This window comes from Trachurus japonicus, chromosome 14, assembly GCF_045865225.1.
Source record: "Trachurus japonicus isolate A0001 chromosome 14, Traja_1.0".
NCBI lineage: Eukaryota > Metazoa > Chordata > Actinopteri > Carangiformes > Carangidae > Trachurus > Trachurus japonicus.
In genome coordinates, this window is record NC_140920.1 from 27,688,346 (window position 1) to 27,704,886 (window position 16,541).

The following is a 16,541-nucleotide window of genomic DNA, read 5'->3' on the forward strand; positions in this document are numbered from 1 at the left end:
ATGAAATCATTATTTTTTAATGTAAGTATTCAGTGTAATTGAGTCATTAATGCATTTATAGACATTATACACATTATGGGAAATCTCTAAATATTTTAGTTGGACAGTGAGAGAGCTAACCATCCCCTCATGATTTGGAAATGCCACTGTTGCACATCTGATGATGATATACTGAAGTAACATACACATTTTCTGAGTGTTTTCAACTCTCTTATCTTTCGGTTTTGGTTTTTGGTTCAGGAAACTTGGGCTGGTGGTTTTAGTCAATGAGCTAATTTAGAAAAATGAAGTGTTTCTACCATTTATAATTACCTGGACTGATGCACTGCTATGGAGATGAGGGGACCCCAGTGGGTAATTCAGCTCCAACCCTTAAAATCTCCTGAGTGACACTTAAGAAATCCAAACCAGCTAGGTTTATGTAAATGGTGCTGAAGACGACTCCCATGGGCCAACACTATTTCATAATGTTACCTAACAGCAACTTGTTTTGAGTGAGAAGACTATCATCAACTATATAGAACTATCTAAAGTTCAAGCACTAAGAAAATAGAAAAGAAATGTAAACAGACATCTTCATTTTTTTGTTCTTGGGTAAAAAGGCTTATGTTGACCAATGAGTGAAAAAAAAAGATGAGATGTTTTATGTAATGTCATCAGTAAATAATCAGCCGTTTCATGGTTTTGAGTGAGTCTGATGCGGCATCCTGAGCAGTCGGGCTGCATCATATGTTTTTATAGGACTGTGAAACAGCTTCACAGTGTGTCAATCAAAGCCGGATGCTCCAGAAATCAAATAACAAGGAGAAAGCTAAAGGTTGTTATCATCAAAGGACACAATAGCAGGTTTGGTTCAGATCAGCTACACTGATAAATAAGAAAAGCCTTCTCCTGAATTGATTTCCCAAAGTTCCTCAGCATCACTTTATTTTTCTCCTCTCTGACCTCTATTCATTATCCAAGCAATCGCTCCAGAGACTTGCTGTTGGTGACGGGGAGACAGTTGCAGTGTTCACGTGACTCATTTAGCAGCTGCCACACAGTTTACTCAAAACCATCTAAGCACAATTATTGATAATTAATGTCCTTCTTTGGCAGCGGCCGGGCTTATTGAGTCTGCTGATGACTTGAGCTCTGCCAAACTTTTTTTTTTTTTTCTTTCCCAGCCTTTCAGAAGGATTGCTTCATGGTGTGTTTTCTTTGTGCAGCATTCAATAAGTTGATGTTATCATTCCTTATAGATCTCTTTGAAATACTTGAGATATTGTACATGCTTTGATGCAGCACACACTCACACACACAAACAAACCCCACATAAAAGCTGCATAACTCTGTACTTTCCTCCAACAATCACTGTCAATATGCCCTTGACCACTGGGGTGAACTCTGGACTGCTCCACTGGAGCTGCTCAGTGGCCAACAGCTGCACAGGGCAGCTCTCAAATGGGAATGTGTCTGACCATATGAATGTAAAGCAGGGTGTCATAAAAGTTGTTTTGCTGTTAAAAAGTTAAAGCAGTCTCAGTAGGCTTTCTTCAAAAAAAAGGGAAAAAAAATAGTACATAACCAAACATCCTCTGGAATCTGCCTTCTTGAGATTTACCATATTCATAAGTATTGATTTAACTGGCCCAATAACTCATTATCATTTTACATTCTGCAAACTAGTTTGTAATTTTTGTTTTAATGTGAAACAAACACAGTGAACTATTGCTAATGTTCAACACAGATGTTAAGCCACCATTCTCTTAGAATATTTAATATTTCATAATTCATAATTGCGCAAATTCAGAACATGAACATGATTCCCAAATGTGATTAACGGTGGAGAAAGGAGGGGATCAATGTGAAGCAAATCAATTCATTACAGCCAGTGGTTTCAGCCACTTATTTGTTTAATGTGGTATGACATTCTTCCCAGATGACTCCCAGTCAGTTTTATCCATATTAATGAGCACCATCAACTGGCAGACTGAGACGAATTCCCTCCTTCCTCGTCCTCAGACAGTGAAATCTGGTTGCAATAATAAATCAAGGGCACTTATCGATTTCAACATGCCTAAAAAAAAGAAAAAAAAGAGCCATATTTTTTTTTAAAAGTAACCACGTGCATTATAATGTGACATTAATCAGAGAGGCAGGGAGCCCAAGTTAAACAGGGATGATGGATGCGTTGGCTTTGAAGACTGCCGTCTCCGTTTCAATGCATGTCGTAGGCTTTAACTATAATAGACGTCTGACTGTCAGTCTCCTGTCAGTATTTAGAGACCGGTCTCTTACAAGTTGCGTGATTAAGAAAGGCGACCCAGCTTCCAGTGCGCCTGTCAATACGTGTGAAGAAGAAAGCCGCAATTTCATGAAGTGTTTTTTTTTCTTTTGGCCTCTGAAGGCAGAAACCGTCTCAGATAGGAAAGAAATAAGTTGCTAATCTGAACATAATGACTGCAGTGCATGATAGACATGTTCATGGGAAGCCTTTCACGTTGTGATCAGCTTGTGAGCCGGGGCCGGCAGCCAAGTCCCCCATTTAACGGCCATATTTACCGCATTCTGCTCCTAATTGACGAGTGTAGCTGCTCGGTTTATGTTGAAATTGCTCCGTCAGGATTAGTTAAGTCTCATCACCGCGCAGCCCTAACTGAGCATTTTCAACATAATAAAAGAACAAAAAAAAAACAATATATTACGTCAGCACCCCCCTCCATCCCCCCTCATCCTTGATTCTAAGTATAGCTCAGCTGCACTATCCTTGAGGCGGCATTGGCCAGGGAACAGAATCAATGGGAGGCACTTTTCTCTGCCATAGTCCTCCATTAGGGGGATCTGTTTTGTTAGAGCGACCGACGTCTGGGATCCGTAAGGGTCTGAAGGAGAGGCGGGAAAATTAGGAATGATTTGTCTGGTCACGGGAGGCCAGCACTCGCCGCTGACAGATGGTCGGAGACGTCTCATTTCTGAAATGAGAGTTGGAGTGCACGGCGCGGACCCGGAGCGCGGCATACAAGATTTAAACAGCTGCTATAACGCTCATCAACAGCGCGTCAACTCATATGCCAGTATGACTACAGTACTTAAATATGAAAGCCTGCGGTGATGTAGTGTTATACCCTCGCTGCGTAACAACTAATGGACACCTGAAATGAGGACAATGCTGCAGTACTCTATAGACTCTCGCATTTCCTCTACTTTTGTTACCAATTTAATCACAACTCTGATTTGCCCGTGACCCGTCTGACCCTGAACGTCTCCAGCTTGCGCCGCAGACATGTTCCTGACCTGCAAAGAAAAAAAAAAAAGAGTGATGACGGAAAGGAAAGACGGTGCACTTCCACAAAACCTGTGCAACCCTTCCAGGAGCACGGCGCTCACCTTTGAGAGGGATGCCCTACTTTTCCAGCAGCTATAGTCGCATTCTTAAAAAGAGGAGGAACTGCGACAGCAAACAGACAAATAAGAGACAGCACAGGAGGAAACAAGAGCACACAAGCTCCCATGATGCCCCCCTCTCCATCCTCATCCCCCCTACTCCACCCTCCCTAATCACCGTGATATATTAAACATAACCGTTTATGCTACAGAGGTCAGTGATTAAGCTAAGTTAGTCTTTAATTAACAGATCTCTACATACTTATCTCCACAAAGCGCATGGGAAATATTAAAATTAACTTCCCAGTCCCGCAGCCTTAAGGATTGAAGAAAATGACTTTTCACTCATTATTTTGCAAATGAATTCAGCTCAGTGCTCCAAAGTCTAACCGGATCCATAACCACATGTTCCTGTGGGCTAGTTATTGACGGACAAACAATCACACGGGAAGATCTCACCCTGAGATGGCGGTCATATCGATGTTGTAATTTACCTAACTGCTTTCCACTGACGCAGTTCTGATACAGGAGTCTCTATTCATTTAAGGTTTAAGGAGGTCAAATGCAACATTGCTTCAGTTTCAGGAACAAGAGGCAAAAAAACAGGAAGAAGACAAGTAATCGTCTTCAGGTCGGTGTTACGAGGAGCTCAGAGCGGAAGGATCAACAGAACACTCAGGAGACTACTGTTTATTGTGAGACCTCCTTCCACAACATGGTCATTATCGTAACCATGGTGACCCTGGTCCTCCAATCTGAAGTAAGCACATACTTATTTTTATTACAAACTGAAATCTGTTAGACGTTGTGCCTGAAATTCTTGTAATTGTGACTCCTCCACAACCTTAACCACATGTATTATTTATCTACTGTCCACACAGGTACAGTATAGTATGCTACTGCTACATGATGCTGACTCATTCCTCAGTTGTATGTAATGAACCCCCTGCATGTTGTTAGATGGTAATTGCCATCTTAACAAGAAAGGGGGACGCCTACACACGAGATAAAGCGCCGGTGCTGAATAGAAACTCTTCTGTTTTTGTTGTAAGCTCCTTTAAAAACCTTAAAAACACTGATGGGAGAGTCACTAATATCATGTGTTACCTGTTCTTTCCTTTTTTTGTTTCTTAATCCTAACCCTTGGAGCTGGGTGTGGTTAGGACTCGTACCATATGGGCATACTGAGCCCGGTGCAGCAGGTCCCTGGTTCAAATCCTGGCCACCATAACCCTTTACCTCATGTCTCTCAGTTTGGGTATTATGTTCCAACCTCATATCCCACTCAAGAACCAGAAAACTTAACCTTCATGTGTGTGTTAGGGTCACCACTGACCTGTTTTCAGGTTTTAAATGCATAAAAGCACCACATACATTTGTTTATAGCATCAAAGCTTTTTGACTTTGCCAGGAAACTCTATTTAAAGAAATAAAAAAAAATGTAGAAATAAAATTCTAAAATGCTCTGGTTAAAATTATGACATTTGTGGTGTTAGGGACAATTTTGACCCGGTTATAACAATAAGAACAATAATGAGAGTTCAAACTGAAATCATAAGTGCAAAACCAACTTTTTTGGATGAAAAAATGGTTTTAGTGTATTTTACAGCTGATTTAAAACACCAGTTACAACTGAGCCTAACACCATAGATGGTAGCAGAACTCAAAAGACGAAGGTTAACCATATTCCATAGTATTAATGTCACACCAACTACAGTATCCGTCATTCCTTCCGATTGATTAAACATGCATGCCGTCTACTGTTCACCATGATGTCTTGTGAAAGAAAGACATTTCACAAGAAATAAATGAAATGTGAATTTCTTAAGAACCTCTGAAGCTCCAGAAATCTGATGAACAGGCTGATAAAACAACTGCTTTTCATGTTGTACCACAAAACACCACTTCTTTCTTCTTTTACTGTCATCGCTATTCCAAATCAAACATTTTCATGTGAAAAACTGCAGAAAGGACCAGAGGGAAAACAATCAAACCGTTCACCTCAACACAAAGTATTACCGTTTCTCCAGTCATAATTGCAGTCAAAGCCACTCAACAGTCATTCATCCTCACTTTAAACGCAGAGGCTACTATCTGTCTGCAGTGTGTGTGTGTGTGTGTGTGTGTGTGTTTGTGTGTGTTTGCCTGCTGGGCTCAGTGCAGATCTAGATTTTGTGCAAGCAATGTCCTAAAAAAGAGGAAAGAAGAAAAAGTAGGTAGCAGTGAAAAGTAGTGGAGTGAAAATTGCCTGGCGGAATGTGGCATGAATGGAAGGTGCTGCTGATGAGTATTAATGGCATCAGAAAAGTGCAGCCAAACATGCACAGAGAGAGGGGGGACGGCAGAGACAGGCTGTAATGGATGTGGCCAGCTCTCAGAAGTGGAGGATCTAGTTGGACTGCAGCACAGCGCATAGGTTTCTGGATATTAAAAATTAATGACTATCTCAGTGATTTACGACAACACAAAGATGCTGAAATCCAACCTGTGTAAGATGGATGTCTGGGGAATGCTACAAGAAGACTGATGCAACCCTGGAGGACCGAACTGGGGAACGGCACACGGGAAACAGACTAGACCCCAGATCCTCGGCTGAGCGTCCCCTGGGTGCACCTGATGCAGCTACAGTACAGAGCATTATTGCATTAAAAGGTATAATGTGTAGGAATTCCCCCCATCTAGCGGTGCGGTTGCATATCTGAACGTATTCTTGATGTTGCATTCAGGTGAAATGGGGCAGACGTCAGACAGACAACAGACGCTGCATGTAACAGGATAAACAAGCGTCTATGTAAACAAGTGGTCCGCCAGCACGAGGCAAAACAATACAGGCGTGACAATATGTTGTCATGGTGATGTGGTATTGTTTACCTGACCCACGTTTTACCGTCTTTCTCTCGTCGAGTAAAATGACATCCGGTTGGTTTGCCGACGGCCGTCTGCCTGACTGCACCTGAATGCAACATCAGTGCCTCCGTCCTTCCTCACACTACACAGTGGTGACAGTTTTAACAGGCCGAGCCCACAGCTCCGCTGAGTTTCTATGGTTACCTACGGCCACGCTGCCACTGAACGTAAAACATGGCGATGCAACATGGCAGCCAAGGTTCGGTGCGCCGCCCACTTATGTATTTGTAACAACTCATTCTAAGTTAGGAGAAAGCTTTCATTTGTATGCGGGTGTGATTCGACTTAAGTGAAATATGTATAAGCAATATTTGATTTTTTCTAATAAAAAGCCAGATAAGTTACACACTGGGGCTTTAAAGTAATTTAAAAACACTGCGATCATTAGGGCTGGTCTGGATGTTTGAACTTAATAGCTCCACTGTGTTATATTACATTACACTCACTTAAACCTATTGCATTTAACCACGCTGACCTGTGCCGCACCTGCACACTGCACTTGTGCTGAGCTGCTCATTCTTGTTGTGTATTGCAGGTGAGCGACATAAATACAAGAACTTGTCAGAAAGCAGACATTTTCCTAAATGAGATTTTTTATATATTTACGATGGATATATCGAGTTGTGGTCACGGAAATAAAAATATATTTGCAGTGGTGCGTATGCCGAGGCAGCGTCTGTGTCTGTGCACCTACTTCTGAGACCACAGAGACCAAAACTCGCAGTTGCTGAACAAGATAAAAAAGACAGGAGGGTTGGGAGAACAATAAATAAATAAATAACACGAGGCTATGTAAGGATTTTAAGGTGGAGGAGGAGGTGTGTGTGTGTGTGTGTGTGGGTAGAGGAAAACATGCACAGCTCTTACTTTTGAAGTAAACTCTGCAGAGCCATGTTTTTAGGGTAAATAAATGTAAATATATATGGATAGCAATCATTAAAACACGCATCTAATTAACATAATTAATCATCTTAGAGGGACATTTTCTTCTTGCAATTAGCTCTATTTACGCTGAAGATTTTTTTTAATAAGCACTTTCACATCTGAGGGAGTGAATTGATTTGTGTTCGCTCCTCGGATTTCTTAAGAATCTTTCTTTTTTGTTTTTGTTGAGGCTGCAGAGAATCCGCCTGGAGTGGAGAGAGGGAAGATCTGGGCTCGTATTGTCATGACTGGGTGGTTTTCTGAAAAGTACTGGTTAAAATGATACATCACTGAAAAGATCGCGAACAAAGAAACAAAAGCTCACTGCGTCCGTTCCTATTATCTTCCCCTTAGGCTCCTCTTTGCAAGATGCCCTTGTCTGCCCGTGAGTCGGGTCTTTTTTTTTAAAAGTCGGAAACTATCTACCTATCATTGCAGTCGGGGGTGCATTGTTGCGCTCGGGGTCAATGTCTGTAGCACAATTAAATAGAATGAACGGGAGCTTGTTAAGCTGCAACTTTCAGACATGATCGACTGGCCCAAAGAGAAGAAACATATGCAGTGAAAAAAAATTAAAAAAAGGGTTCCTTTATGGAAAGATTACACAGAGATCAAAGCAGGGTAGTGTGCAACAGAAAGGAAGGGAGAAAAGCTTGTCTTGAACCGAGTTATTCAGCACAATTAAGCTGATGTTTGTAAAATAAATCTATTCACTGTTGCAAATAAAACAGGACTGAAGCCCACCACTCCACCTTTCAGTCTTTACACAGACCTGTGGTAAACCCATTCAAAGCTATAGCTTGCTTCACTCTGAATTATTTAATGTGGCTTCTATACAGTAAAAACCTTCATCTTTACTAGCAAAAAAAAGCCTGTGTTGTGTGGGCATTGATTTGATGAAAAGAAAAAAGAAGTAATATATGAATATCACGGTTTCTTAGTCTTTCATTGTTTGTTATGGCTCATATATTTCTGGTTTCAGAGTGACAGTTTCCAAATATGAGCCGTAAGCAAAAGGATGTACAGAATGTGATGAAAGCAAACACTTATCCTTGGTTCCTTGTTGAAAATCAGAGCCAAGCCTTACTGATTTAATGACATTCTCTGCTGAATTACAGACCGTGTCGTGGCTCTGCGCTGCTCTCTGAAAAGGCTGCAATTATGGATCAGCTTTTGTTTTATTATTTCCTTTGACTTGGAAAACAGTCATTCAATCAGAAGATCCTGCACATCCCCACCCAATATTTTATGGGACTGCATGTTTTATGAGCACAGAGTGAAGATACAACAAAAAACAGAGCTGAAATAACACATGCTTGGTCAATGGAGGTGAGTGGTACGAGATATGAAAAACATGAAGCTTGGAATTGAGACGTCTGCTTTCAATGTCTTCAAATAAATATCTATTCATCTGACATAAAACAAACTAATGCATGATTAATGTTAGAAACCCAAATAGTTTACATTAAAAAAACAACATTTCTACCTTGCAATATCAGTGTAAGTTACTCGGTCGCCACCCCGGTGTCCCAGCTCTCGTCTCTGCAGCACCACGACACAAACACGCTCTGTAACCCGTAATCTTTTGTTTATGGTTAAGACACCACACACATCGGAACATTGTATATGTTATGTAACGTTATCCACCGCTCCATGTATTGATTTTTCGCCGGCTTCGTTGTAAACAAATGCACATAGCTGAGAGGAGCGTAACCAAAACAGCGGAAAAGCGAGGAGACTTGCATAGTTCCCCTTTAAATCAGATCCAGCTCTGGACAATCAATGCATGTGTCTTCTCTTTTTATGATGAATTGATAAAGGTTTATTTGGGGGGAGGTGGGGCTGAGGGTTGTTTTTCCTGCATTTCTTCATCCTTCATAAATTCCCAAGGGCCAAATACGACAGATCTTCAAATATCTCCAAGACAATTGTGTTCACAATGACAAAGCATTTTTAAGCAGAATGTCCTCATTTTAGAGAGGGCTGGAGCAGAAAATGGAGACATTGTGAGTAAAAAACAGTTCAGTTCTTAAAATGTTGGAAGATTAGATTTGATTCAATGGATCCAATAAATGTTTCCGCCCTTGAGTTTCTAATTATTTTTTGTTATATATAGATAATTTGATTTACATTCAAATAAATATCCAGAACAATCAGGAAAGGAACCATTAAAAAACAACAAAAAAGATAAACACATAACTGGATATTGAAGCCTCAATTCCAAATCCAACATGTCCTACTTCCCTGAGAAACTGACTGTTGGAGGACTTCCTGACCCTTAATTTCATGTGTCATCTTGTCCTTCAACACATTTCCTGGCCAAAGAGCAGGTTGATCACATGATGACAGAAGCACAACTCACACTCATTTCCTTCAGGGGGAAAAGAGTCCTTCTGGTGCAGGAAATAATTCAACTCACACCCGCTAAAAGGTGCGACGGCACCTCTACTCGGAGCAGCCTGCTATGAGTCGCCACTTGGCTCTCCACTCTCTGCTCTGCAAGGTGAAGACAGAGACTGTGTGCATCAGCTACGCATCACCTCAGCTCTATCTGCTGCTGCTAGTCCGTCCACCTGGGAGAAGGCCCACAGGGAGCCAAATTATAAAGGGCCTGTCAGTGACTTAGAGGAGCCTGTGGCATTGAGGGGAAGTGGCAGCCCTCACTTGATATTGACCTGTCCTCCAACACATTAGAGTTGACAGTGGAGGGCTAGCTAAAAGGCAGCCGGGAAACAGGATGAGGAGATTTTTGTCTGGGTCTGGTGCTGCTCTCCTGGATGCTTACAATGGCTTGGGGGAGGGTTGGGGCAGGGGGGGTGAAGCACAGGGCTGGAGCAGGCCAGCTGTGCTGTCAAGCAGAGCGGGTCATTCCTACACAATCCATTCATGACTAGAAGTATTTGACCGTTAACCCCAACATGACAACACATCCCAGAAGGCTGGAGCGGCTTGAAGCTAAAGCCACAGGTTCTAATGATTCATAAGAATTTTCTTACAGGACGATCAGACTCTCTTGCACTGGAAAAGCTCACTTTTACATTAAAGGGTAAATATCCCATCTTTTTTTCTTTTAAGTATATTTTTTGGCTTTATTTGATAGCACATAGTGAGATAGACAGGAAAGGGGGAGGCAGAGAGAATGACATGCAGGAAAGGTCTGCCCGACGCGGGATTCGAACCGGGGACTGTAGCCTCTACATCTACGTTTTTAACCACTTCGCCACGCACCGCACAAAACCAAGGAGCCAACACCAGGTCTCGAACCAGCGACCTCTGAGTCCACAGCCAGGAGCAGATCCATTACACCACCGCTGGATCTGTAAATATCCCATCTTTGACAATATGTGGAGATCTTTTATGGTGTTCATAGAGGGGAGGAAAGCGTTGAAGGCATACTCCCCTTGTATCCAATGGGTTTTGCTATGTATTTAGTATGTACGTCTGTTTGTTTTTGTTTTGTTTTATTTGAAGTGCTCTTCTCTTCGACCACATATGTTTTGGAATGTGCCAAATATTGCATTCTGCTCAGTCATGTGTACCTTAGCCTTACTGTGATAGTTCTGTTTTCCAACGGTATTATTTAAGTGTGATAATTTTCTCTAAAAATTATTAACACAAAGAAAAAAAAAAGAAGAACACCACCATCCCACTTCCCTTTAATGTAAAATGCAGAGTCTTTGTATGTGATCACATATTCTTTACATTCTTTCAAACAGAAGAAGTGAAAATCCCACAGCCAAGTCAATATCTTGTATAACTCCAATTATTTCAGATTCCCTATAAACAATAAGACATTAATAATAATAGATTGCTCATTTCATCAGCATTGCAATTTATAGCCATGCCATGGTGGAAACTGGATGACTAATGTGCATTAATGGATGGCGGTTGATGGAAACAACCTCCATGTGTTCAAGCTCAAGCAGCTGCAGTGAAGTGTTTCTATGGCTGCTCTTTGTCATCACAGGGTGGTAATTGAACAGGTCTGGACATTAAAGGTTGCTGTGTCTCTGTGTGTTGATTCATTTGATTTTATACACACAGTTGTCCACACAGTCTAACATGAATATGCCGTTGCACCGAGACCAGATAAGTTTGCTTCTTTCTGCCCTCAGGAGTTGCATTATTGTTTTCTAATTTCTTATTTTTCAATGAATAAACTAAACTAAGACCCTGAGGATGACAATAACAGTTCCTAATACTGTTGAGATGTCAGTAACAACACCACACCACCACCACCACACTCTGTTGCATTCTGCCATCATTGATTGTGTGTTGGGTAAATATGAAACAATTACCAGTGTCAAACTAGTCAGTTAGTATTAATGTTTGAATTGTAATTATCTCCATAACCTTAGTCAATTACCATGGTTAATCACTAAAGCTATGCGCGCCTAGCGATGTACATTTGTTCTGTGTCAGTGAAAACATGGTGGAACGCAGTGATGCCCCTCCATCTTTTTTTCATTTTTCAGCCTTTTAATACCCGTTTACTACAAATTAAACCTGCAGATGAAAATCAATATTCCTCTGTTTGTTTTCTGACAGGTACTATAACCCTGTCGTTCTGTTACGCGACGATAACTATAGTTTTGATAATTGGTGAATATTGTTAGTGTTGACTGACTTTATTTTCATCACCATCGTGCATCGTGATATTTACCCTTTAATGTAAAAGTGAACATGAGCGAATATATTTCGAAATACTGATTAAAATAAAATGAAAAAGAAAAAAAAGTTGTGTGATGTAAGAAAACACATTTTGGGGTCAAACTGCAGCCTCTCTCACTCACATACAAACACACACACACACACAGAGCATCATCGCAACATTTGCAAACAAAAGAAAAAAACTGTTCTTTCTTTCATTGCCAAGATTCACACAGGTAGAAAACCTGCAGTTTCACCTTCTGCATCCACTGTAATCTAACAGTGAACTGTAGTTTACAACCTAAATTTGCCACTTACTTCTATGAATTTAGCTACAGCTTGAGATCACAACACAACTCCCCCTCTCAGCAGTGTAACCTGCAGCAGAGGGAGGACATGGCCAACAGTGAGTGTACAGTAAATGCATACTTGAATGTGTGTGTTTTCAGCTTCTGCTTCATACCATAAAGGCCCAAACATGATATTATTTGTTTTCATGAGGACTCAGGCTCCCGTCTTTCAGCTCATAATAATCAGATATTTATTCTAAAGGCCACATTGGCCAACATCAGCCACATTACAGCAGTCAATTAATTATTCAAAACGAGTACATGCACAGACGGTCAGGATATCAGTGATACCACAAGTAGCTGGAAATTCAAGTTTAAGGACAAGTTTATGGTTCACATACTGTACATGATATAATGGTGTCTAATTAGCAGTGAATTCTCGCTGCTCTAACTTGTGAATTTATTTTTCATATCTGGAAAAAAAAAGAAAGAAAGTCTACCATTGCTGTTGAATGATGCTAATTATTCTGCCACTCACATCATCTGCATAAGTTCCTGTTGCCAGTGGCGTTATTTATGTGAGAACTGATGCTGCTTTGTGTTGCCCTTGACGGTCTAAATAATACAGCCCTACAGAAATACAATAACAACCCCCAGATTGTTGCCAGCTAACAGGAAATCACACCGATGCAACAATCGTTTATTAAAAATCATATGGCCGGAATCACATTAATGTTGCAGTTTTCCGTGCTTAAACAGCATTTAACCCTTGAAAGGCCTTGGCAGCACAGCACTGTTTATCCCCCCCACCCCACCCCTACCCAACCCCCTGATGTGAGATAGAAAAGCTTCCTGGCACCAGGTTGCATAGAAACCTGTGTATCAGTGTTTGAATCTCTCTTTGTAGTCCAACTGCTGGGGACTTGGGAGGTAATTTCACCCAGGGGAGAATGTAGGAAACAGCATATCAATGTGACATATCGGCTTCCAAATAGCAACAATGTCAATAACACATAGATCAGCACTAGGTTTGTGTGGCGGAGTGCCACTCCGCTTCTAAGCACAAACACTGTTTTTTATTCGCAAATACAGGAGTATCCAATAGAAATTAGTTGTTTCAAAGCTACAATTTCATCCATAAAAAAATAGAAAAACAGACAAAAATACAGCGCCTGCCAATTTCAAGTCTTCAGATAAGGTTTCAATGATTCAATCAGAGCGCAACACCACAGCAATGCTTCTCTCTAATGTTGCCTGCCTCCTGGCCCACCTCTCGCAATCCCGACCTCGCTGCCCCCCCCCCGCCTTACATCACCGCCATGAGGGTGAGGATGGAGCTAAGACAGGCCCCTCTCAGAATAGGCAGCGAGGTCCTCACAGTGTCAGCTTCAGGCTGCTGTGGGCATGTAGCGGTGAGCTGGTAAATGTGAGGACAATGCTATCATACACCAGCACCAACTGGCCCGATTCCCCCACCCACAGAAAACCGAGAAGCAGGGATGAGAACGGCGTTCTTTTGATTTCTCCGCTCGCTTTCGACATCATCCAGCCTTCCTCCTCGCTCGGGGACAGGCTGAAAGCGGTTTCCTGGATTAAGGGACTGACTATAGCTCACTGACAGGCAGCAGTTCATCTTCCTCCAGGACGGCGTATTGATACACTGTGAAGGAGCACACACACAGCACAGCACAGCGACGCCCCGAGTCACTCCATTGTCGGCTTTTGGAGCTTTTAAAGATTCAACTCAGGGGTCACGGCAACTCCACAACTACTTTGATGACTCCTCCGTTGCGGGGGGTTGCACAGGTCAGGGCAAAGGAGGGCAAGGGAGGGGAGGGGAGGGGAGGGGAGGGGAGGGGAGGACGCCAAGCTGCGGCGGGTTCTGCCACAGGGCCGAGAGCGCGTGCGGCTCGACAGCAGCGTGACAAAGCAGCAAGAAGTGGATTTCAGCCTGTCACAATTCAGACTGAGGGGAGCGGAGGAGATGGTGTCAGTGCATCCCACAGACTGCTTAACAAGTCCTCCTAATCAGCAGAGGCCAGCACACATTTGTAACGGAGGAGACGGGATTAACAAACTAACTTCCTCTCAGGGCTCAGAGGAGACAAGATGAAGACTAAACTGATCTCCATCTTAGGGAAAAAAAGTGTCCTCCGTCTCCGTCTCCGTCCAGCAGCGGACAGTATAACAGTAACAGCCCGCTCATCTCAGCCGACAGTCATCAGACTGTGTAATAAGTCCTGTCTAAATACATCCCATCTCTGTGGATGTGGAGCCGGCTGAACTCTGCTGCCCTGCTCTGACAGCTCGAGGTACTGACTGCACACACACACACACACTCGGTGGAGTCACACTCGCATCAGCACCACAGTCGAACATGTCTGCTCACATCTGCCCATCACACTTAAGCGAGTAAACAATGGTGCCTTTAACATCTGTGACACTATGCAGATGTGCACGCCTTGAGAACCACAGCTCACACCGGTTTATTTAACCTCACAGTCGTGCACAGATTAGGATTACTCGCAGTGTTTGCATTTCCTGTTTACTCTCTGTGGTGCTCACCACGTTGTAATTCCTTCTTTTTTTCCTCATGATACTGATACTATTGTTTCATTATTATTTTCTTCATTTAATAACAGGCAAGTCATGGTATTAACTTCATCTCAAACTGTGTGTGTGTGTGTGTGTGTGTTTGGATTTGTGTGGGTGGAGCGGGGCCCTATCTCGCATCATTTCACAAGGAGTCTGGATTTCTAGCACCACACCTGCTCAAGAAAAAAAAAAAAAAAAGCTCAAATCCTCAGTACAGTGAACAGACACAAATAAGCAGGAAAATCATCCTGGATCAGATTAAGACAAAGACAGTGAAACCGTGTCCTTCCACCCACACCACTGTGAAATCACAGCTCTCATTACAGTATGATGATTGACAAAACATTAGTGATTAGTAACACTAATAATAAACAGTAGGGTTTTTTTTTTGTTGTTTCCATGAAGGGTGCACGGACACAGATCTGTCAGATGTACTCCAAGGCATTTCATCAAGTGTAATGAAAACAAAACAGCCCTGAAAATTAAAGTCATAATTGCATTTGTGTTTCACGCACAAATCAATACAGTACACGAGCCTCCTCCTCCTCCTCCTCCTCTTCCTCATCCTCCTCCTCCTGACGCTGAATTCGAGCATCTCGGCTCCGTGCATCCTCAACAAGACATTAACCAACCGGATCAATAACATTCAAGGGCAAGGAGATGGGATGGCTGAACGCCGAGTTTTTAACACGTTTCCACCACAACTTCCAAATGGCACGCGCACGGTGCGCCATCAGTCAGCTGGTCTTAAATCCATTAAATGAAACAGGCACGTGTCCCTTTCAATAACAGCTAGGTTATTGTGACCTTTAGTAACTCCTGGACCGTTGCGCTTCCTTGGCTGTTTTTCTTTTTTCTTTTTCTTTTTTGGACCAGCATGAGCCTGTGTTGATGGCGCACGAGTGTGTGTGTGTGCGTCTGTGTGTGTTGGGGAGGAGGGGGGGTCATATCAGTGCTGTGGTGATGGAATACAGTTAAAAGACTTACTTTAAGACGGCGCTCTCCCCCTGTCTGACGGTGATGTTGTCCTTTAATACAGAATCCCCGCTCCTGGCCGGAACTCCTGCAGGTACAAGGAATAACAATTTAAGTCCGAGGACGACAAGGCATCTCCCGGGCACCGCCAAATGGCCACACATTCCCATGTTTTCTTGTTTGTTTTTTTCTTCTTTATTCTGGCACTGGCGCAACTTCCAGGGAAACTTGAGCCTCTGCTGGTCTGGTATTCCTTATTCTTATCTTTTGCGTCTTTGCGTCTTTGCGCCGGGGACCGCAAATTCCACTCCACACGAAGACGCGGTGTATATATAAAAAAAAGCTGTAACCTAATGGAACTGCGGTCGACCTGCTTCTTTTAGGCTCCAAGTAAACAAGGCTTGTTAGAAATACTGTCCGTGTCGATAAACGCAGAAGGGGGGAGAGAAAGTGTCTTTCTCTTTCCGCCCGCCAGCCGCTCTAGGAAACTGACTTCGGAGGAGGAGGAGGAGGAGGAGAGAGGAGCACCGTGATTCTCAGAGAAATGCGCACCGTCTCCTCCGCTTCAAACAGTAATCGCCGTGAAATGGATGCTCTGGCTGAGATGCATCAGCCAAGTCTCCTTGTAAGTGTGTGTCTCTCTCTCTCTCTCTCTTTCTCTCTCTCTCTCTCTCTCTGCTCTCCCTTCCCTCTGTCACGCGCACTCAAACAAGAGGCTGAATTCGCTCCAGTGTCTTTCTTTACGTTAAGTCGCCTACAGTTCATTAAGTAACACACTCTCTCTCTCTCTTTCTCTCTCTCCCACCCTCCCTCTCTCTCTCTCTCCCCGTGCGC

At 42.7% G+C, this 16,541-nt stretch overlaps 1 protein-coding gene across 2 annotated transcripts in view; it reads right to left on the bottom strand.

The window, feature by feature from the left end:
* Positions 1 to 16,541, bottom strand: part of opcml (opioid binding protein/cell adhesion molecule-like) — a 336,839-nt gene that overhangs the window by 171,942 nt on the left and 148,356 nt on the right. Inside the window, exon 2 of one of the 2 annotated variants that reach the window (XM_085798699.1) lies at positions 15,720 to 15,795. In XM_085798699.1, the coding sequence (XP_085654825.1) occupies positions 15,720 to 15,795 (76 nt within the window). Of the gene's footprint in view, positions 1 to 15,719; positions 16,401 to 16,541 lie in introns of those variants that run through there. The other variant, XM_085798698.1, reaches the window with a different exon arrangement.